The 24,310-nt window shown below is 35.4% G+C and overlaps 1 protein-coding gene across 1 annotated transcript; it reads right to left on the bottom strand.

Annotated features, from left to right (window-relative positions):
* Window positions 1-566: 566 nt before the first annotated feature.
* Window positions 567-23,581, bottom strand: LOC150100646 (uncharacterized). The gene is made up of 3 exons (XM_090402049.1): window positions 23,410-23,581; window positions 8,769-8,846; window positions 567-833 (listed from the first exon to the last, which is right to left on the bottom strand). The coding sequence occupies exons 1-3, from the start codon at window positions 23,444-23,446 to the stop codon at window positions 700-702; spliced, it is 249 nt and encodes an 82-aa protein (XP_090258175.1). The 5' UTR covers window positions 23,447-23,581; the 3' UTR covers window positions 567-699.
* Window positions 23,582-24,310: the final 729 nt, after the last annotated feature.

Genomic DNA, 24,310 nt, shown 5'->3' with positions numbered 1-24,310 from the left:
GAAGTAAAACTTTACTTTCAACATTCTAAAATGTTATTTTTCTTGATTTTCTGTTAGCAGAATCATCGATGACATTGGCGAAGTCTATTTCATAGTAATTAAGGTAATTCTTAATCTATTTTATTTAAAAAAACTCCTCTCACAACTAGCGACACTTACAGCAATTGTCACGAAAATACGCAGTAGTATTACAATATTTGGAAATGAGTTCTCGCGACTGTATTTTAGAATTAACTGCAAAAGTTCAAAAAGGTTCCAAGTGTCGCCCGGGGCGGACCGCGCCCCCCCCTCCATCCCTAGCTATGTGGTTATGTCATGAACAATTCAATTCTATCACGCATTTCTTGGAAAATAGCTTGGATTATGAGCAGTCGTAGCTCATTAACACGTCATTGTAGATGTTTTAACATGATATGTAAGGTTATTAAATAAGCAGCTTAAAAAAATCATAACAGAAATAGTAACGAATTAATATTAATAAATATTAAAGTATTAATATAAATATATAGATAATTATTGTTTCGAATGGATTCAGACGTAAAATTTTCCAAGCAGAGGGCATCATCTAAGATATTTTAAAAGCTTTTTATTCAAATTGAACACATTTATAACAAAAATACAATCAGTCCAGAAGAAATCGACATTTGGTACATTCTTTTGGTACAGACTACAAAATAATAGATAAAGAGAAATAGTTCTTCATGGTGGTAGTTTTATTGTCTTCACCGATTTCTGCTTGACGTAATAACACATAAAAATAGTGACAGCCAAAGCAACAACGAAGGCAACGACACCAAAACTGACGCCAGCGATCTCTGCCGGAGTTAATTCACCTGTAACATTAAAACAAGCATTAATATAACATCAGTCACTGGTATCATCATCAACTTTCTGAACTCCAAACAATTCTTTCAAAGTAACTAAGAAAACGCTATTCCCGTTTGTTTACTTCACCATCTCCCCCCCCCCCTCCACCTCCGCAGTAGTAGAAATGCAATTTTCCCCATAAAAAAAGTTTTATTTTATGGAGAAATTTTACATTTTACATTTACATTTACATTTTAAAGACACTACATGCTTTGAAGATGTGAGCTTTGTTAGGAAGCACATACTTAAGTGAGCAGTTCTTCTCCAGAACAAAGCATGCGAAGTCCAAGACAAGAACTCAGATTACGGACCAACATCTGGAGAATACTCTGCGCATAGCGACTTCCAACATCGATGCCAACATCGACAAGCTGGACACGGAAAACCATTGCCAAGTTGTCCATTGACATTGTAAAAAAATGAATGTTTTCTTCATTAAATTGTCTTTTTTCAAGTGTTGATTGTATTTACTCATCATCAACCCGACTCCTACCTAAGCTCTTAAAGCTGAGTTTGTTTATTTTTATTGGATTTTATGTAAAGTATCAAATGCACAGCGTTCCTTGTGGAAGGCATCTTACAATTCTAAATACCGCAGTATAGCTTAGTGGCCCGCGGGCTTCATTGAAATTTTTAATGCGGCCCGCACTGTCTGAAAGGTTGAAGACCCCTGCTGTAGTCGGTAATTAAATCAACTTAGAGACTTTTTGATATAGATCTAACATCGATAAAGTTTCCACGAGGCTACGCAGGCATTTCAATAAAGAAGAAAACATCCTTTGTACTATTAATTTGTTAAGATACCTGTGCTGAAGCTTGTTGTCGAGTATGCATATTTTATAATAAAATCGAGTTAGTTAAAATAAGTATAATCACCCTTCTTTATTTATATGTAATAGTTTTTAATTAATGCCATAATAAACTACGTTCACCGATTTAGTCGCGAGTTAACTTGAAAAAGAAGAAACTGATCATATGCTTAGCTAATAATTGCTAAGTTGCTAATCATTTTATTAGAATTAACAGGCTAACGATTTGGCAAATAAGCCCACGTACTAAATAAAGCACCTGGCCTACTCACTTGTCAAAACAAATCAGTTAGCCGAAGTGTCTACATTCATATGCAAGCTCTTATGAACTGAATCAACACTTTGAGGTTTATTCAGTTCGATATAATTTGTATGAACACAACGTTCAGAAATTTCTATTGATCAGATTGGTTTTCTCCTTACTTTACTCTTGTAATGTATTATTTAAAAAGTTAAATTTTATACATTTGAAATTATAATTAAAGCGATTTTTTTATTAATTGATTATTTAATTAAATATTATTAAATTTGATATACATATTACTTATATGTTTAAGGGAGAAAAATGCAGGCGATCACTAAAAAAAAAATCTCTTGCTGGTTCACACAAACTCGTAAAAGTCAAATTCAGTTACAAAAATAATTGATATTTGTTTTAATTCAATTACTAATCAAATAATTGGTGATTGGTGATTTAGTTAACGAATAAATCTTCTAACGTCTTTTCTGCCCTAAAAGTAGAAGACCGAACTCTTTTAGGCACTAAAATTGCTTTTTGATGAAAGATGGGCAGTAATTCTCTATCTTTCAGTCTTCAATGATAGTGAGCTCAAGCTGTCATTGAGCCATGGGTTTATGGGGAGAGAGAGAGAGAGAGAGTACGACAATTGCCACCATCTCATGGCTCTAAACCCTTCACAAATCATATTGTTGTCTGTAATAGTGTAAATTCTGCGGTCGAATTTTGAAATGCCTGAGTTTCCAGGAGAAAAATCCTACTTTTCCATTCCAAATAACAACTAACTTTGGAACTGGCTGGAGAAAAGCTCAGAAAAAGTTCCTCTAGTCGAGAACTAGAATCAAACTTGTAACGTTCTTTCTTTTGTGGCCTAGTGGTATGGTAGTAATGCTACTTCTACAGGAACACCTGATTTGAATTATTAATAAATAAATCAGAAATATGACGGTTTAATAATTACAGGAAATTGATTGTTTCTTTTTTTTTTTAAGAAAATGATTAAATCAAGTTCATTCATTTATTGAATTTTATTTATTTATATTAATATTAGTAGAAGACAAATTCGTGGTGTCAGCCTCTTTTTAATGCACACGCGGTTCTGTAAAGTGTTTACTTATTTATTTTTTAAACTGATCATCGGGTTATAATGTGCAGCTCAATGTGGAATGTCGCTCAACATGCACGCAGAAAGTTGTAGTCCCCAACGGCTTTTTAAGTGAAGGTGAGTTGAGTGGCTTTCTTTGGAGATGGTTTCCTTTGTTTCTTTCTTTTTATCTAAAAAACTTCAGTTTTCATCTTGCAGAACAGGGAAACCACCCAGAAGAATATGTACACAGTTAACTGATATAATATGTGCACACTGTCCTCGCAACCTTAGTTGCTTCAGCCTTAATTACAGACACCTCAGATCTCGCAAGAGTCACTCTTTATATTTGCTCTAGTGACACTAGGACTGATTCGGGTGTTTTCTAACAAGAACACGCCGTTCTTGATGGCTTCTCATCGTGTGCTCACTGACTGAGAAATTCCCAAACAATGTACACACGTTTTTGGGTCAAAATTCTGGACAGTCTTACAATGTTCAAAAGATCTTTGAACTTTGAAGAATATTGATTCGATGATTATTTCTCTCTACTGACCAGTTGTAAACTTGGATCATTGTTTTCTTTTACCATTCAGACTGTCAGATGCAACTTGACGTACTAATTGATATCGTACAGGATTATCTAGATACCGTTAACCTGTCAAAAAAAAAAAACTAATAAAAATATAACAGGAATTTTTACTCTATGTATACAGAATTTGTTGAAAATATAGAATCTCCTAACCTATTGCACGTTGTGTTTTCATAAACTAGAGATACTCAAACTCTTCTTATTATTCTACTTTGTTAAATGTTATGATTTTCTTCCTATATCACATGTATAGAAGAAAATAATAGGTCCCATCCTCAGACTCTAAACAAATATTTGGATCAAATTGGAGAAAAAATCATTTGTCTATCGTAGTACCCACATTATTTCAGACAGTAACATATCTTATTAGGGTTATGTACCAAGAGATGGCAGCACTTGTTTGGCAGCCTCTTCATCGGTGGCTGCTATAATTAGTGATAAACATGGGCCAGCTATCTCTGATTGGCTACTGATGGAGATTGAACTGCCCACTCAGTCTCCGAACGCTAGATAGGATATAAAGGCCTTGCCTACTCTCTATAAGGAAATTCGGTCAGTGAGCACGCGTATGAGGCAGCAGTTTAAGGTTCATTGATCAGCTTTCGCTCGTGATATTTGTTAAGATAAAAGTTTTTGAGATATAATACTGATGATTAGATTCGGGTCTTCTCATGAAAAATGGCGGCTTGCGTATCAGCGTTAAAAAATCTGTAGTTCAGAACTCGCCATTTAAGGTGAAATATTTGCTACCGATGCTGGTAAATCGATTTGATCTACGGGATATTTATATATAGAGGTAAGCGTTCTTCATTTTGTGAAATATTTGCTACCTATTGCTGATAGATCGATTTGATCTACGGGATATTTACATTGGACTCTAGGACCCATTTCTCAAACTTTATTCTAATAGAGTTGTTGCCTTCTATCAAACATGTCAAAACCTCTCAATGAAAGCATATTCGAAGAAGTTTACAGAGAATTCCTAATATTAGGAAAACTATTGAGCGACAACTGGCCAGGGAAAGTAAAGCTGTTAGATACATTCCCCCCTCCAGCAGTCACAGAAGATAGCATGGATGATTTTAATGATGGAAATATGTTGACTGAACCAGAATTAAGTCACTCCACGGATATAGAGGATGCTGCATCTCTGGATAATACTCCGCAGTTTTTGGAAACCAACAGAGAATTCCAAACGGTCAAAAAGAAAAGGAAAATCTCCTCTACTGCAGATACACCCAAAACAGCGTAGATAGAACCAGATAATGTAATTAAAGAAAGGGTATACCTTTCTTTAATTACATTATCTGGTTACCCAGTCGTCCTAAGGGCCAAGGAGCACTGGACGTCCGTTGCATCCACACTGAAATCTTCAGATATCACCTTCATTAAAGACACAAACACAGAAGAAGGAATTCGCATACAACCTAAAACATCATCAGACTACAGAAAAATAACCAAACTTCTAGACAACAGCAATTTGCCATACCACACTTTTGCACTCAACAGTGAGAAAATTTTAAAAGTAGTATTAAGGGGAGTAACTGAAACATTACAAATAGAAAACCTCACTGCAGACCTCCAACTTAAGGGATTTAGCCCAATTAAAGTCAGCCGAATGCGGAGAGCTGATAAAACAGCCTATCCCCTAATTGTGGTGGAAATAAGCAAAGACCAAAAACATATATATACAATCTCCAAACCGTCTGTGATCTATTCATAAAAGTTGAGGCATTGAAACATAAATTAACGATAACCCAGTGATATAGATGCCAGAAGATTGGGCACGCACAACGATGCTGCAAGGCTGAATTTCGTTGCGTGAAATGTGGTGGCAAACATGCATCAAATGAATGCCATAAACCTCGCACACTTCCAGAAAAGTGTGCAAACTGCGGAGGACAACACCCTGCAAACTATAGGGGCTGTATAGCATTTCCCCAAAACCAAAAGATACAACTCAAAACTAGTAAACCTCTTCAAGAACACGCGTCCTCCTATCAAACCATAGTCTCCACAACGGATGGAAGATCGTATGCTGAAGTTACAAGATCAACCTTCCAAAAAGACCCAAAACCAAAGCAGTCACAGCAAACCAACAAACCTATCCTACTGAACATAACAAGCCACTTAGGTGAAATGCTTGGTGAACTCCAACAAACCAATCCAACTCAAGAAGCCAAGGATATCATCTTAAGGTATACACAATCACTCTTTATGGAAATTCTTAATGGATAAGTCTAAAAGAAAACCGAAATCGTTACAAATTGTTTCATGGAACGCAAATGGTTTATCTATCAAATTACAGGAGCTACAGGAGTTTGCAGCAGAAACCCAACAGACATCATCCTCATAAATGAAACACGTCTTCGTCCAAGTGACAAAATCAGAATCAACGGTTATAGCACTTACCGTACAGACAGATGCATTGTTAGAGGTGGAGGCACTGCCATCTTTGTGAAAAGAAACATAAAACATAATTCAATAGCCGAACCCCAAACAGAACACATGAAACTACAGGAATAGAAATACATATGGAAAACACAATCAGCATTACGATATATGCAGCCTACAACCCCCCCCCCAAATAAAAAAATCCTTGAATCTGACTTAGATGTGATACTAAATGCAGGCAGAGCAGTGATTATAGCCGGAGATTTTAATGCCAAACATTCAGTCTGGAACAGCAGAAACTCAAATATTAACGGAAGACTACTCAACTCTTACACCACTTCAAGAAATATATCAGTAATAGGACCCACTAAAACCACACATTACGGAGCAACTGGACGTCCTGATTTACTAGATATAGCTATATTAAAAAACATAGCGCACAGCTATCAGATACAAGCAATCAACGACTTAAGTTCTGATCATAACCCCATCATATTACAACTAGGCACCATACAAGATTTAACGGAAAACACCACCACATTTATAAATTGGAAACAATTTCCCTCAGCCTTCCAGGAAAACCTTGGTCCAATACTGCATATAACATCTGCTGAGGATGTAGAAAAAGCAGTGAAGACTCTTGAAAAACAACTGCTGACAGCTATAACACAGGTAACAAATATAACCAAATGTACACCATCAAATAAACTCCCAGAGAAAATAAAACGTCTTATCCAAGAGAAAAAGAGATTAAGAAGACAATATCAGAGAACAATGGACCCAGAGGATAAACAAGCAGTCAATAGAGCAACAAAACAGGTTCTATATGCCCTAAAGGACCACTGCAACCAACTCTGGACTAACAAAATTCACCAATTAAACACAGATGATCAATCAATATGGAAAATAATAAAATCACTCCGTTCAAAGCGTTTTACATCTCCTCCAATCCAAGGTGAATCTAACGTTGTCTACAACGACGAGGAAAAAGCTGAAGCATTTGCTGACAGTTTAGAAAAACAATGCAGCCCCAATTATATCAATACAGGTATAAATTTCATAAGTAAAATTCACAGCCAAGTGCGTAAAATAACTCAAAATGCCTCAATCCAATCCAATAACAAATCCATGTCACCAACAGAAATGTATGAGACCTTAAGAAAACTAAATAACAAAAAGGCTCCGGGTCCAGAGGGAATAACAAAGAAGGTACTCAAGTTACTTCCCTGCAAAGGGGTTATGCATCTAGTAGCCATCATTAATGCCATCCTCCGGCTAAATTATTTCCCAGAGCGATGAAAAATTGCCGACGTTTTCCTAATTCCCAAACCTGAAAAAAATACAGTTTCCTGGAAATTACAGACCAATCAGCCTTCTTTCCTGAATAGGCAAGATAGCCGAACGTGCTATTCTCACACGGGTTCAAGAGGCAACAGATATCAACCATGTCATTCAAGATGAACAATTCGGCTTTAGGAAATATCACTCCACAACCCTAGAAATTTACAGAGTTATCGAACATATAGCCCAAGGGTATGAATGGCACCAACTCTCTGGCGCAATTTTCCTGGACATCACTCAGGCATTTGATAGAGTGTGGCATCACGGACTAATTTTTAAACTACACGAAGTTGGTATTCCATTACCACTAGTTCTACTTATCAAATCATATCTAAATAACAGAAAATTAAAAATAAAACTCAACGGTATCAGATCCACAGAAAGGAGAATCACGGCCGGAGTCCCTCAAGTCTCTCTGCTATCTCCCCTACTCTTCTCCATATACATGGCAGATCTCCCCAAACTGTCTCCAGCTATCACCGCTCTGTATGCCGACGACACAATCATTATAGCCAGATCCCTCCGTCCACACCTGGCCACAATCAAGCTGCTGAGAGCAGTCAATGAATTGGAGGATTGGTACACCAAGTGGCGTATCGCAATTAATCCAAACAAACGCTCTGCAGTACTTTTCACCAGACGTAAAGCAGAACCGAATACAAGCATACAAATGTTTGGTAAAATCATCCCTTGGCGCAATTCTACCAAATATCTGGGAGTTCATCTTGATAGACGTCTAAACTTCAAGTCATATATGGATAGTGTTGCCACTAAGGCAAGTCAGACTATAGCACAACTATATCCGCTTTTGAATAGGAACAGCTTCCTAAGCATAAGCAACAAAATCCTCCTTTTCAAATCGGTAATCAGACCGCAACTAACTTACTCGTCTCCAACCTGGGGTCACACGACCAAAAGCAACATCAACAGACTTCAGATAATACAGAATAAAGGCCTAAGAATGGCATTTAATGCCCCATGGTTCATCAGAAACATCCAGTTACATCAAGAAGCCAATCTTCCAGATATTAAGACCTACATGACAAGCATTGCGGAGAAATTCTTCACAATCACGGATAATCACCCAAGTCAGCTAGTTCGACAGGCAGAGGACTACAAGCCCTCAGATCGTTTCAAACATAAAAAACCGAAATCCTCCATCGCAAGAGAAAGCTGATACAGCCTCAATGCTCACAATGAGCGGGTAAATTACCCACAATAATCTCATCACAAACAATCTAAAATCCAGATGAAGGGATAAAAAGTCAAGGACTCAGTCCATCAACCAATTAAGTTCAAAGTTCTATAAGGGAATAAAAGGTGTTAGCTGATTTTATTTATTTTTATGATTCACAATTCTAACGTGTGACGTGAGAAATTATATAAAAATAGTACTACACATCAATGTGATCGAAAAAAAAAAAAAAAAGGCAGTTTACTCACCTGTCCTTTCGCCATGAATATCTGTGCCGAAATCATAAGCTCCTTGACTAGCAGCTCCTCCTATAAAGATAATTGACCCTGGAAAAATAAAAAATAAAATAAATGAATAAAAACTTAAATTATGGTAAGGCAACTACATTTAAGCCGCCATATTTAATATTTTCGATCCGAAATGCGAATAAATATGGCAATAAAAGCCAATCTGCAAACGTCAGTTAAGACTAAAGGAAATAAGTCATAGTTAAAAATTATTTTTAATAAAAAAAAAAACTTTAATTAAAATTATGGAGGCATTTCGTTGCTGAATCTTTCAGGAAATATTTAAGTAAAGCATACTTAAAAAAAAAAAAAAGACTAGGAAAAATAGTTGAATAGGAAATAGAAAAACAAGCCGGATTTAGGGTTAACCCACTCATATTCTTACCAAACGATAAATAGTCCAGTAGTCATATGAAAATGATAAGGATCTACATTTAAATATCATCCTTCGAGAACTATACGACTAAGTGCCAAGGGAACATCTGTTCAAAACTGTAAATCCGTATTGCGTAAATGGAACCTTATTCATTACGATACATAACTATTACGTGAGTCTATGAGCCGTTGTAACTGAAGAATATACCGTAGTCCTGATTTTACTTCAAATCAGGAAGTTTTGATGTCGTACACAGTCTTCATATTAGTTGTAGCACAAATAAGATAATATATTGGAAAGTCCGTATACAGTATGCAGTGAAATCAGCAAAAACGTCGAACAGTTACATTTTACAGTAATATATGTTTCTACGATATTAGATATGAATCAGCTAATCACAAATTAGGGACGCGTACCAATGGTAAAAGAGCCTCATATTATTAATATTTTGGAATATACAAGCGAAACTAATCTAAGATCATAAGGTTTTTTTAAAGAAAAGGTGAGATGAAAAGTTAGGAAAACAAGAATATCTAAAGGGGGGGGGGGGGAAGGGATAAAAACACCAAAGGATAATCAAGACCTAGATGGGTTGATGGTGAATCGTTGGAACATGTTGGCAAAAGAAGTAGTGAATGCGTTGAATGGTTGGAAAGCATAAAAAATTATGAGGATTGAGTGAGCTAGAGATGGAAGATCAGTACGCAAGTCTTATTGTAAAATAATGTTTTTTGTGCTGATCTTGGTACCAATATTATTCCAGTGTTCCACCACTGTAAAGTCCTTTCGAAAATGTGACTTTTTTTAAGTCGCTAATTAACAAACATGAACCAAAATAGTTTTGCTTATTCGCTATGATTGTAATGCTTTGAAATATTTCTCATTTGTTGCTGTACTTGATATTTCATGTCTCTTTTAATAATCTTGAAGTGATTCCGTGCTTCTAGTTGTATCGATAGTTATATTTCAGTCAACAATGATATTAAAAAAAAAAAATTCAAATGAAAAGTTTCGCCGAGCGTTCCAAGTTACTCAAGTTTTCTCTGTACGCAATACTAGAGATGGAAGATATTCAACAGACGCTTATCCACTGGGTGGAGATATTTTCCATTTCCATTCTGATATTTTAAAGGTATCACAGGCTTAATCATTGTTTCTGATATTACAGGACCCATCATCACACACCACACATATCTTACGACATCCCATTGCACGCGGGGTCAGAATATGAGCAGTTCATGTTTTTTCTTGTAGAGAAAATGGGGGGAAATTTTAAGGAAAGAGCTCTGCAGCTTGTCCTTTACCAAAAAATATCCTTCTTTACTTAAATTGACCTAACATTATATAAATCTTAACTGTAATGTGCCAATAAAAGAGTAATATATATATATATATATATATATATATATATATATATATATATATATATATATATATATATATATATATACAGGGTGTTCGGGATAAATTTGACAGTTTCGTAAGGAAAAAGAAAATCTTCTTTGTATCTATTAAATTTAATGAATTGACAAAAAAACATTACAGGCAGAGTTAATTACAATACTATCAACAAGATTTACTCAAAATAACCACCATTAGCATCGATCACAGCTTCAATTCTGCTTCGGAACCTCGAACAAGCTGATGCTACAGTCTCCCTGGGAAGGGCAGCAAAAACTGTTTTAATTTTATCCATTAACTGGGCTTTTGTATTACTGGAAGTGCGATTGGTGTCTTTTTCAACTGCGCCCCATACAAAATAATCCATGGGGTTAAGGTCTGGGGAGTTTGGAGGCCAAACATTTGGACTGGTGAAGTCGTAGAAATTTTCAGACAACCATTTTTGACTTTTCCCAGAGGTGTGGCAAGGGGCCGAATCCTGCTGCCATACATACGGCCTACCATTGGCTACCCTTGTTATCCAGGGCTTGACTACAGTTAGCAACTCCACGAACAAAGCCCGAATTCCAATGCCAGGGTTCTTCAACACCTGTTCCTGCAGATTTGCGAGGAATTCTGCTGTACGAACGCAATCAGATCGTCTGCTAGGGATCTTTCTTCTTGCTACATCCTCGTAGTCACCATTGCAAGTCTCTAGTTCATGCCTGATTGTTTTTACTGTATTCAGGGAGCATTGGGCAGCAGTCGTAATATCCTTATTTTGATGGCGGGCACGAATCATCATGATACAAGTTATTCTCTTCCATGATTCAGGTGGGTTCCAGCTATCCATCCTTTCTGACATCTTGTATATGAATGAAGAAGGGTCCAAACTTTTAAATGAAGAGAAGTGTGTGTTAATACATGTAACTTACGGAAAAATATAATTAATTATAAATATGTCAAATTTATCCCGAACACCCTGTATATATATATATATATATATATATTACAAAAAAGGACATATAACTATATATATAACAAAAAAGAACATATAATTATATATATAACCAAAAAGAACATACAACTATATATAACATAGAATTATACATATACCAAAAAAGAACATCGTCCGACGGAAATCATATATACGTAACCTGCAGGAAATGCCTTAGGAATCTCCACTTTACATGTTCCGGATTTTCAGATACAACATGGCAACGCAAATCCCAAGCCAAACGAGAGGAATGGAAGTGCCTATACCGCAGAGAGAACAAAGAAACGTCGCCACCCATGGCGCATCTGATTACACCGGAGGCAGAATCAGACGATGAATTGAACAGACTAAAAAATACAGGCGAGTCTTAATTTGGATTCCGTAAATTTATTATTAGAAAAAGGTTTAGAGAATATAAAAGCCAGCTTAGTAGATCTTGTCCAAGAACTCTTTGATAAACAGAACGAACAAATAACAAAAAAATTAGCGAATAGGAAGAGTTTGTTAAATATAATAATTTAACAGTCGAAGAAGTCTTACGAACGGCAAACGACATTAAAATCAGCATTAACGTACTAACTGACAGCAACAAAAATTGATGAAAGACACATCCGAACTCTGTCAAGAACGTAAATTCCCTAAAACTACAATACGAACTTTAAAATCAACAACGACATAAAAAAGATCTTGTCATAAACAGTCTTCCAGAAACTTCATCCACAGAAAATCTCAGAGACGTAGTTTTGAAGTTAGGCCATGCAATTTACATCCCCTTACAGCATAATGATATTCAGACCATAAATCGGATTACCAGGAAGAACAAAAAACAAGGCTTGCAACGACCCCCCACCAGTCATAGTTCATCTGACAATCAAGTCCACAAGAAACAATCTCATAAAAGCCAGCGGACTGAAAAAACCAGTTGCCAATGACTTAAAAGCATCGCAAGACAATACATCAATCTTTCTACCTGCGTATTTAACACCATTCAACCAGAATCTGTTGTACCAAGCAAGAAAAGCAAAAACAGAAAAAAATTATCAGTTTTCGTGGATCAGAGACGGCAAGATATTCTTGAGAAAGTCACAAACTTCAAAGTCGATACAAATAAAAAAACTCGGAAGACATAGATAGGCTGCCAGAGTGAAACAAAAGACTCCAAATTACTTAAGTATAAAGAGCTAATAAGTAATGACTCCAAATTAGTTCAAAAAGGAGATCGCAACACAACAAAAATGAATGTGAACCATCAGATAGATGTAATTACACCAGAATACATCAGCAATTCTACTTTTGACTCGTTTGATGCATGGAAACAACACACAGTACAAGCGAGAGGACTCTCCATCCTGCATATTAACATCAGAAAACATTGGTTATTCTTACAGGCTTATCTGGGGAATTACACCGGTGTTATTGATATATTGGTCCTAACAGAAATATCCATAACTAATGACGAAGCGACTGCTTTCCAAATTCCAGGCTTCTAACAACATAGATCATGCCGCCAAACAAAAAGAGGGGGTGGAATATTAATATTTTTCGAACATAAATTAATAGCAAAAGAAACTGCCTATCAATTTGAGCATGCTGAAACCCTTTGCCTCGAAATCACTAATACCACCAATAGACAGTACCCCATAATAATAAATGCTATTTACAGTCCACCAAACTTAAACATGATAAACTTCTTGAACGAACTCAATGGCTTTCACGCCAAGAAATATGCTCAACTGAATACCTAATGCTAATCGGCGACATAAACATAAATATTGCAAACGAAAACCAAAACAACACTATACAATATCTAGACACGCTAACCAACAATAACATTATGTACTAGAGAAGAAATATTCGGAAATGCTATCACTGCTCCCTGCCTAGATCATATAAACATCCGAGCACCACCAAACAGTTACATTGCATCAGTCATAAAGTGCAAAGTAGCAGACCATTACTCCACGGCTCTAAACCTGCACACTAAGACAATATCCAAGCAATGCTCCACATATAAAAAACAAACACTAAACAATAATAGACGAAGAAATAGTCAACCACGAAATAATAAAAACCGACTGGGAACACCTGGCATCAGATTCAGCAGATATCTTATACAACGACATTAAACTCACACTGGAGGAAATATATAAGAAAGCTGCAAAGAAAGTCCGAATTCGTTCAAGAACAACCCAAAATCCTTGGATAACACAAAACTTAATCCTAGAAATAATGATGCACTATGGAAAGAATTAAAGCGATGTCCAAATAATGCAGCTTTAAAAACTGAATCGCCTTTAACAAGGAATCGCCTTACAACACAAATAAGAAATGCAAAAAGAAACTACTACAGAGACAAACTAATCTCTGCACAAAACAACACGAAACAAACCTGGAATCTGATCAATGAGATGCTAGATTGTGCTGTAATACCACAGCCTCTGAAACCATAAAACACAGCTTCATGAAAGACACAAAATCTATCCAACAACTAGCAAACGACTTTAACCAATACTTTGCAGACTCCATCCAAAAACTGCACAGAAATATTCCGCCAATCACAAAACGTGATCCTCCGCTTGGACCACAATCAAAACAGACATTATGGTTCCCAACCATAAAAGAAGTAGAACTTCTCTCTGTAATACACCGAATCAAACCAAACAAAGGCCCGAGAATTGATGGCATAAGACCTAAGGAACCTAAGCAACACGCAACTAGCTTAGGCCCTATCCTACTAAAAGTAAATAATAAAATATTTAAAACAGGACAGATACCAAGTATGCTAAAGACTGCCATAATCACACCCATATACAAACATGGAAAAAGAAATTTAATCAGCAATTAGACCAACAGCAACATTACCGATTATCAATCAAATTATGGAGCGGATCGTACTAAAGAAACTCACAGCATACACTGAGATCTTTAATATTATCCCCAAAACACAATATGGTTTTCAGAAAAATAAGGGAACAACATCTCTATTGAAAGACATTACAGACGTAATTAATACCGCCTTAAACAAAAACAAAATTGCCATAGTAGCCTTTATTGATCTAACTAAAGCATTCGATACACTCACACATCAAACCTTATTAGAAAAGCCGAGACATGTTGGAACAGATGCCTCTGCACAAGTGGTTTACAAACTACCTTCAAAAGAGAAAGCATATCACACGTATCGGGTCAAACCGAAATAGAGCTACCAGTAACCTGTGGAGTGACACAGAGAGCTGTACTCTCCCCAACTCTATTCAACATTTATAGGCACGATATTAATAAATCTTCCAATACGCAGACGATGCAGCTATAATATCCATCAATAATAACACAAGCATAGCCCAACCAAACATGCAACATGACATAAATCTGATCAAAGACTGGCTTACGAAAAACTGCATACACCTAAGCCACATAAACCATCTACGCATCCGAACAATAAGTGGCAAACTCTACAGGTTCAAAGACATAGTTCCCACACGCCTAAAAACACTAATATACAAAGCACTATGCCAAAATATACTAAGATAGGCTATAACAGCAGATGCTTTCTGTGCACCCTACAAACTAATGTCGCTACAGTACAAAATGATAAAACTGATCTTTTGGGAACAAAGAGACAATAACGACTTTGTATACACTGCAATGCCAGAACACAATATACTGACAGCAAAATATTTATGTCACTATGCAGCTTTGCTAAAACATTATTTCAATGCCAACTACAGGATAGTCAGAAATACATACCGTATAACAAGACCTCAAACTACTAATTATATCACATATAAATACAATAATCACTACGGAAAGGCCACGCGAAACTTCTACATCCCAGACATGATAAACAAATTACCTTTTGAAAACAGAAATCTTACAATCTACAATAGCCTGAAAAGAGCCCTAAGCACATACTATGAACAAGAAACACGCACCCAAAATACCATACAAACTTAATGAAACACAATATATTAGTTCAGGCTTCTAGTTCAGCGATGCATCAAGACATTCCAAGATATCTCGCGCGCGTGCGTGCGTGCGTGCGTGTGTGTGTGTGTGTGTGTGTGTGTGTGCGTGCGCGCGCGCGCGTGCGTGTGTGTGTGTGTGTGTGTGTGTGTGTGTGTGTGTGTGTGTGTGTGTGTGTGTGTGTGTGTGTGTGTGTGTGTGTGTGTGTGTGTGTGTGTGTGTGTGTGTGTGTGTGTGTGTGTGTGTGTGTGTGTGTGCGTGCGCGTGCGCGTGCGCGCGCGAATTATGAAAAAAAAAGAAAGAAAAATTTGTACGAATTTCATTGTTACAAAAAAAACAGAATTAAACCTGTTGTAAATATGAAATCATAATTTTAATAATAAAAAACATTGCATTTTTTAAAAATGTAATGAATGTATGTATGTATCACATGTAAGTTAAATATGTAATCATAAATTTTAATTTAAAAAAATTTAATTATTATTATTATTATTACGGGATACCCCTAGGAATCCTTAGACTTCAAGGGAGGCCCTTAACACATCAAGAACTATCAAACATTTGCGCAGTATTTATCATACTTTGCTTTGAACTCATTCACAGTCATGGCACCCACAACAGACTCTGGCAACCTATTCGACTCATTGAACACTCTCCAACAAAAAACGTGAATCGAAGATTCTTGCTAACCACACTCTTACTCAGTTCATGGATGGTCCCCTAGTTCTCCCATTACTAGATCTGTTCTGAAAATTTCCTCTGAATTAATCTTGTAAAAACTGTTCAGTAATTTGTATGTCTCAATCACCCCTTTTCCGCCTGTTAACTAGCATCTTTAACCCAAAAATCTTCGACCTGTTCTCTTAAGGTTCACTCCATGGATCTGCTACCATCTTGGTCACTCGCCTCTGGATCCTCTCCACCTCATCACCAAGAAGCCCTGGCTCCCAGTCAAAATGGGGTCTTATCAAGGCTCGAGAAAGAGGAACAATAACCTGCTTGTACCTGCCGTCAAAGTAATCTGATGAGCTGATTTAGCCACTTTTGCTATGTGCCCCCTAGCAGGGGCGAATGCTGGTCTCGAAATTCACGCTTGCTCTTGTTATCATTCAGGGAGAAAGAGGTGATTGAAGTCTGATTAGCGGAATAATGAATTACTGACCACTTAAAACTAGTACTTTAAACTTTAAACCACTTTAAACTAGTATGATTAAATGTATATAGATTATGTACATTTAATCATACAAATACAACGTTTATTTTACAAATGATATTCTATCTTTTTCAATTTAGCTACTTGAATACAAATTCTACCCTACGGTTCCTCTTTATGAACTGGGTCAATAACATCGTCATAAAAATTTGGTTGTAACTTAATATTCCCAAGCAACACGCGCACTTATAAAGGCTGGCTGAAGCTTACTGGTTAGAGCTACTTTCACTGCGTATGGCCCGTGTTTAAGCAACAGGGTGAGATGACGTGGAGGGAGCGGAAATGGCTATGCGCGCGCATGAAATCCCAGTGCTGCTACGAGGACCTGGAAGCTCCTACAACCGAACAAGCCAAGGTAGCTTTGACTAGACGAGCAAGCATCGGCCTTCGATACACAACGCAAAGCTCAATTATTGCCACTGCTCCCTAAACTTTAACTTATTATCCACTGATACTTCGAATCCACTCTGGCTTCGTAGAATTCCTGGAGTACAGTTCCACCAATGTGGTATACTGCTGATAATCTTTTCACCAACCTTCTTTGCCACGTTAAACTGATAACCATTCTCCTTTTCCCAGTCTGCCAATCTATCCAAATCATCCTGCAAAATTTGGCACCATTGCTATACCCAACTTTGCATCATTGGCAAATAACTGAACAGTTCCTCTCAGATCCTTTCTTATATCGTTAATGAACAAATTAAATAGCAGTGGTCCAAGAACAGAACCCTGCGGCACACCACTAGTCACAGGCCTTCTTTTGGATTACTTCTCAATAAACTACTCTCTGATATCTCTCCCTCAACCACCCTCCTATCCATCTCACCAACCCTATAATCCATCCCCATGTACTGCAGTTTACTGATTAGAATTCCATGTTGTAGCCTGCCAAAGGCATTTACAAAGTCCAGCAGTATCATTCTAAATCCATTATCTCTATCCAGCTCGGCTGCCACTGTATTATAAAGCGTGAGCAAGTTACTGAGGCATGAGTTAAATGAGGCAAGTTACCTACCCTTCACAAAACTATGCAGCCTCCATACAGTATCCCATTTCCATATCCCATACAGTATCCCACTCCATATTTTGTTCTTGACCAACTTCTCCAATACTTTGACAACAACTCCTAATATGCTGATCGATTGGTAATTTGCTACATCAGTCTTTATGCAATGGAATTATTTTCCCCTATTTCCATATCCTCGGGACTAACCCAGAGCTGAGACTTAGATTAAACAATAGGGTCAAGGGCATTGACAATTCTGTCACCGCTTCACGTAAAACTGGTATACCATCTAATCCCAATTCACATCAAGGTTCTGTAATATTCCACGCACTTCCATTTCATTTACCTCAGTTCTCCTATAAGCTTTTGGCTCTCTCGTTCCTGCAATATCACCAACTGGTATTTCTACTATTTTGACTGATTCAGTTATCTCCCTACTATCGGCATTCCTTAAAATCATTCTGCCGTATACATTTTTTCTTTTACTTGCAGCATATCGAAAAAACTGTTTGGGATTCTCTTTAGCCTGCATCGCTAACTTCCTTTCATACTCTGCTTTTGCCTTTCTTACCACACCAGTCAAGGCCTTATTCATGGGTGGGCGAACTGTGCGGTGGCGAAAAAAATTGAAAAAAGAAAATCAATTAATTTTTTTAAATTATTATATAAATTAATATTGTAATTATTATATAAAAATATTATTATATAGAAAAATATATGTATATAATTTTACAACCAACTATTGTTGTTATAGTAAGCGAAATAAGATCGTAGCGCTAGAGCGGTAGTATTTGAAACTACTCTAAAATATATAATAATATCGTACAACATAGTGTTAAATAGGAAAAAGTGCATTTTAAAAAAGGTGCTTTTAATAATTTTAAGGAGTTTTTTATTTTAATTTATGATTTTATGAACAAGTAAGCATATACACGTACTGTCATGGCAAATGTTTTATGTGACATTACTTGTAAAACATCTTAAAAATATATTTTGTAAACTGGTTTTAGGTTATCCGACATCAGAATTTTTCTTCAATAGCAGTTTTCAATCTATATTCGATTTATTTATTTTCTAATATTATCTATTTTAGATATATTTTATTTATCAGGTAAGTAATTTTGTTTTAATTTATTAACTTATTTTATAACTAAATCTATCGTATTTAATTCTAGAATATGACTAGTCGTGAGAGAGATTATTATGGAAGAAAATACCCAAGTGGGCATGAAAAACGAAAGCGAAAACAAGAAATGAGGAACGTCAAAGAAATTCACTGTTTAAATTTATGAAGTTGAACTCTCAGATATATCAGTTGATAACGGGAATTCTGAAATAACTACAAACAGTTCTGCGGCTTCAACATTAATTAATAATGAGAGTTCTGAAATACTCAAAGGAAGCGGAGAACATGACGCGTTTGGTCAAACAATGAGTATTGAAGATCCTAAAACTGAGACACCAGAGGAAGGTGAACTATTTACTATTGATGATCCAGCAACATGGCCCAAAATTTTGAACAACGCTACACTAACACAAATTGTACAACGTGGTCCACCGTCTCCTCCGACTGAAAATGATTTTCCAAAAGATGACAACATGAGGGTTTTTCCACAGCTCACTATGTTAGGACAATCGCAAACGGAGACAAGAAAAACAGAAGATGGCTCGTAAATTCAAACTCTTCCAAATCTATTTTTTGTTTTTGTTGCAAATTGTTTTCTTCTGATGATTTTTTTTATCTAGTAATGGCTTTTCTGACTGGCGACATGTAAATGAAAGATTAAAGTCGCACGAACGAAATCCAGTGCGCATGAAATGCATGTATTCATGGACACACATGGAATGTAATTTAAAAAATCACAATATAATTGATCCGGCAAATCAAAATGTCATAAAATTTGAAGCAGAACGGTTAAGAAATGTTTTAAGACGAATAGTAGCAGCAATTCTTTATTTATCCATAATTTAGCTTTTAGAGGTAATTTTGATACTTTGTACATTGCCCATAATGGTAATTGTTTTGGAATCATAGAATTAATTGCAGAATTTGATACACTTTTAAAAGATCATTTAATGCGATGTTCGGGGGAAAAAATTATAGGTGAGAAACAAAATTCGTATCTATCACCCATTGTGCAAAATGAATTACCTAATTGTTGATATGGGAACCAAAATTCAACAAAATATTGTAAATATGATACGACAGGCAAAGTACTATTCAATAATTCTCGATTGTACTCCTGATTTTAATCATCAGTAGCAAATTTCAGTAATTTTTAGATTTTTACATATGTTTGAAGCAGATATTGAAATTCGTGAACACTTTTTGACGCTTTTAACAATTAATGACACTACTGGTAAAAGGTATATATTGAAAATATAAAAGCACTTTTGAATAAATTAAATCTTAAATTGTCAGATTGTAGAGGGCAAGGGTATGATAACGGAGAGAATATGAAATTAGTATATAAAGGAGTCTGTGCTTATATTTTAAATGAAAACGAAAAGGCATTTTATATTCCTTGCGCCTGTCATAATTTAAATTTGATTTTAGGGGATGTCGCAAAATCATTAATTATAGAAATAAAATTTTTTAATGTTATACAAAAATATATACATTATTTGCTGCCTCAACTTCACGTTGGGACATGTTAAAGAAATTTGTTAAACAATTAACTCCAAAACCTTTATGTGATACAAGATGGGAATGTAGAATAGAATCAGTTAGAGCTGTACGTTTACAAATTCCAGAATTTTTAAATGCACTAAAAGAATTATTTAAAACTGCATCAAATAACACTATCAAAGCAGAAGTGGTTTCAATATGTGAACAAATAAATTCATTTTAGTTTATACTAAGCTTTGTAATTTGGTATGAGCTTTTGTCAAAAGTTAATTTAGTAAGTAAAGTATTGCAAAATGCAAAAATTCCCATAGACGTAGCAACTAAGCATATTAAAGAGTTAGTGTAGTACTTTGAAGCAGAGAACATCAGGATTTGAAAGCTGTTTTGAGATTGCTAAAGAACTGTCAAATCTATTAGAAATAGCAATTAAATGTAAAGAAAGTCGAGTACGTCGAAGAAAAGTATTTTTTGATTATGAAACGCCTGATGAATCACACATAGGTGATAAAAAAGATAATTTTAGGATAAATTTATTTTTTGTAATTTTAGATACTGCTCTATAATCTGTCAAAAAAAAAAGATTTGAATTGTATGAAATTCACCAAAAATCATTTTGATTTCTGTATGATATGAAATTAATAAGAAAAATGACAGAAAATGAATTAAAATTTTGCTGCAAACATCTGTATCAAAAATTAAATACGGATATTGATGAATCCGAATTTTACGATGAATTAATTATATTTAGAAATATTGTTCCAGTAGATGCACCCATTAATATTTTAAAATTCATAATTGCAAATAATTTGTCGGATATTTATCTAAATATTACTACGATATTTAAAATATTATTGACCAGTCCAGTTACGGTCGCATCAGCAGAAAGGTCATTTTCCAAATTAAAATGAATAAAAACCTATTTGCGAACTTCTGTGTCTCAAGAACATTTGTCGTCCCTGGCAATAATATCTATAGAGCATGAAACTGCAAAAAAATCGAATTTTGATAGCGTTACAAATGATTTTATTGATAAGCGTAAAAGGTTAAATAAAATTTAATATATTAAGATTTCTTTTAAATCTTATAAGTTGTTATACATATATTTCATTCTTTATAGTAAAAATGGATATTTTTTTTCATAATTTTATATTCTTATTTATATTATTAAATAAATCGTTGTTCTGGCGTATTTATATGATAATGTGTACTTACATAATAAAATAATATATCATATACATACAAACACATTTATTTTTTAACTAATTTTTCCCTTTACTTAAATTGGTGCTAAAGAGCATACTTGTTTATTTATGTGCATAAATATTTTTCATATTTGATTTAATTAATTAATTAACAAGATATTATTCCATTTAAAATTTCCATAAATGTTGCTAACTTTCAGGGGCCCTGCTTTTTCAGTTCGCACAGGGCCCCGCAAAATGTAGAAACGGCCCTGACACCATTACACTACTGTCCTGTGCCTTGTACTCTTCATGTGCCTGCTGGTCACCTTTCTCATTAAATTCCCTCTACAATTGTTTCTTTTTTTTTGCATCTCCAGCTTAACGATATTCATCCATTTAACTCCCACTTGAATTACTCTCCTGGCTCTAGGTATGCAGTCTGTCATTATCTCCATCAAACACTCCTTTACCATTTTCCATACACTATCAACATTCAACCCCTGCACCGATCCAAGCAGTCTCTTAAGCATGTCATATTTTCCAACCCCTTTAATTCCACATATATCCCGTCTTAACTGATAATTCCACACTTTTAGCCACCTCCCAGGTCAAAACCTTATGATCACTCTCACCAACTGGTGGCAACATGATCATATTTGTTATAGAAAAATCTCAGATGCAATTACTAGGTCGATCACTCTCGAATCCCTAGTATATTCCATCACATGCTGTCTCAGATAATTACCCCATAGTAACTGGAAAAATTTCATTTCCCTCCTCTTCTCCTTCTAATTATGTTCCCATAGTTGAAATTCCTCCATAATAATTACATGTCCTCCACTCATTGAGTCTATTTGACGATGCATACTATTTCCATAATCTTTTCCATCCCCTGGTCTTTTTGTCAGCGGCCAGATCGGTTTGAAAGCATCAGTTCTCATCTGATCACTGTTAAGCTAATCAAACCTGAGCCAAGTTAGTAGCTCAGTTATCACCAGTTATAGCCCAGTTATAATAACCAATATGAGTCATGAAGACAACAGATATTGTAAACTGTTTGAAATAGAATCGAAAATTACTAGACTGAATATGGTTTGAAAACGGTATAGATTTTAATGAGTTTAGATTGGGTGTAAGTTTGTGTAGCTTTAAAACTGGGTGTGTTTGAAAATTAATGACGGTTATGATATTGGTACAATCCTGGATGGAAGTTATTGTCCACTCCATGTATGGCCAGTGTTTAGCAAAATTTGCAACAATGACAACAGAATTAAGACAGTAATAATTTACGAGGTCTTTTTGAAAGAATGAAAAAAAAAAAATCGATGTAAGAGATCTTTAAAGTGCTTAGCAAACAAACATCAGAACGCAAACAGTTTTAGTTAATTAATTCCTCCATAGTGTAATCCAGTTGACAGGGGCGAACGATGCGATATGCGTCCCTTTGCTTGGTATGACCTGAGTTTGAATCCAGTCTAGGATGCGAGTAACATTGAAACCTTTTGAGTGAAGGTGGCGTAGCTAGTTATATATAGAAGATGCAGTGTATTTGCTCCAGATATGATTTCAATTGAAATGCGGATTTGTAAGGTTTCAAAGGGGTGCATTGCCGTGTCAGTAATTGACCATCGTATGCACCAGTCAACTGTTTAAACCTTCCAAGATTAACAGTAGCCAATATTGTGTAATGGGGGGGGGGGAAGACTGAAGATCTGAGGCGATCTTGCATGTTCAAAAAGATAGGTGATGAGTGTGGTTCTATTTCCAGAAAACTCTGTATTTATTATCCGTTCAACCATGAAAGAAGTTGCTTATTGCATGAATGTATCAATGAAATAAAATAATCGTACTTACCTTCCCCACATAATACTAATTTGGAAGTCTTTAACATTGCCTTGACGAAAGCAACACGTTACGATTTGGTCAAGCAATACGTTGTGGGTGTATAACTTCAAATTGACGACCTATAAAAAATGGATGATTCATCCATACGAAGCAGAAAAGATAATCACCCAGAAACCAGAATTTGCTTTGTATCGGAGATTTAAGAATATAAAAGAAAACACAAAGTCACAAGTGGCGCTGCACCCATAAAAATTATCTGGAAACCAATCAAGCCATAAACTTATTTCCTGACACAGTTCAAGAAGATCGTCTGCCATCGAGTTCACAGATAACATCTGCAACACTGGCTTTTTAAGAAAGGATTATTTTTATTTTATTTTTATTTAATTTTAAATTCTATTTATTCGAAGACTTCGGTTTACACGTAGAAAGTAAATTAGGAAGAAATATATTCAAAACAAGGAGTTTTATGTAAATACAAAAAAAGTAATGAATATCAAAACTTTATTATTTTTTTTTATTAATTATGAATTTTTAGTAGTTTTCATGTTGCATGAATTGTTCATTTTAGATTTCATCAGCAATGAAAACAGGACCCTTATTCCAAGAAATCTCTAAAAATGAAATGTCCCAAGAGATTTCAAATGTGCTACTTCAACAAGACCTTTTCCTGCTAGTTAACTTTCTTTTTTTTTAAATACATTCTAGTTTAAATAACAGTGTTACTTACTTGTGACAATAACGATATATGTCCACACTTTATTTTCGTCTTTAGTCTCCGTCAGTTAGAAATCTTAAAAACTAGGAAAATACTTAAATAATATTTGCTATTAATGCACAACTCAAACCTCGTTTGAACTGCATACAAGAACAATCGTTAAGTGATAAGTAGTATTATTGATTATGTTCA

Source organism: Typopeltis vanoorti, chromosome 12, assembly GCF_054136105.1.
Source record: "Typopeltis vanoorti isolate ZY-2024b chromosome 12, IOZ_Tvanoo_1.0, whole genome shotgun sequence".
NCBI classification, from domain to species: domain Eukaryota; kingdom Metazoa; phylum Arthropoda; class Arachnida; order Uropygi; family Thelyphonidae; genus Typopeltis; species Typopeltis vanoorti.
The sequence above is the reverse complement of the archived record's forward strand: the minus strand, read 5'-3'. Positions and strand labels throughout refer to the sequence as shown.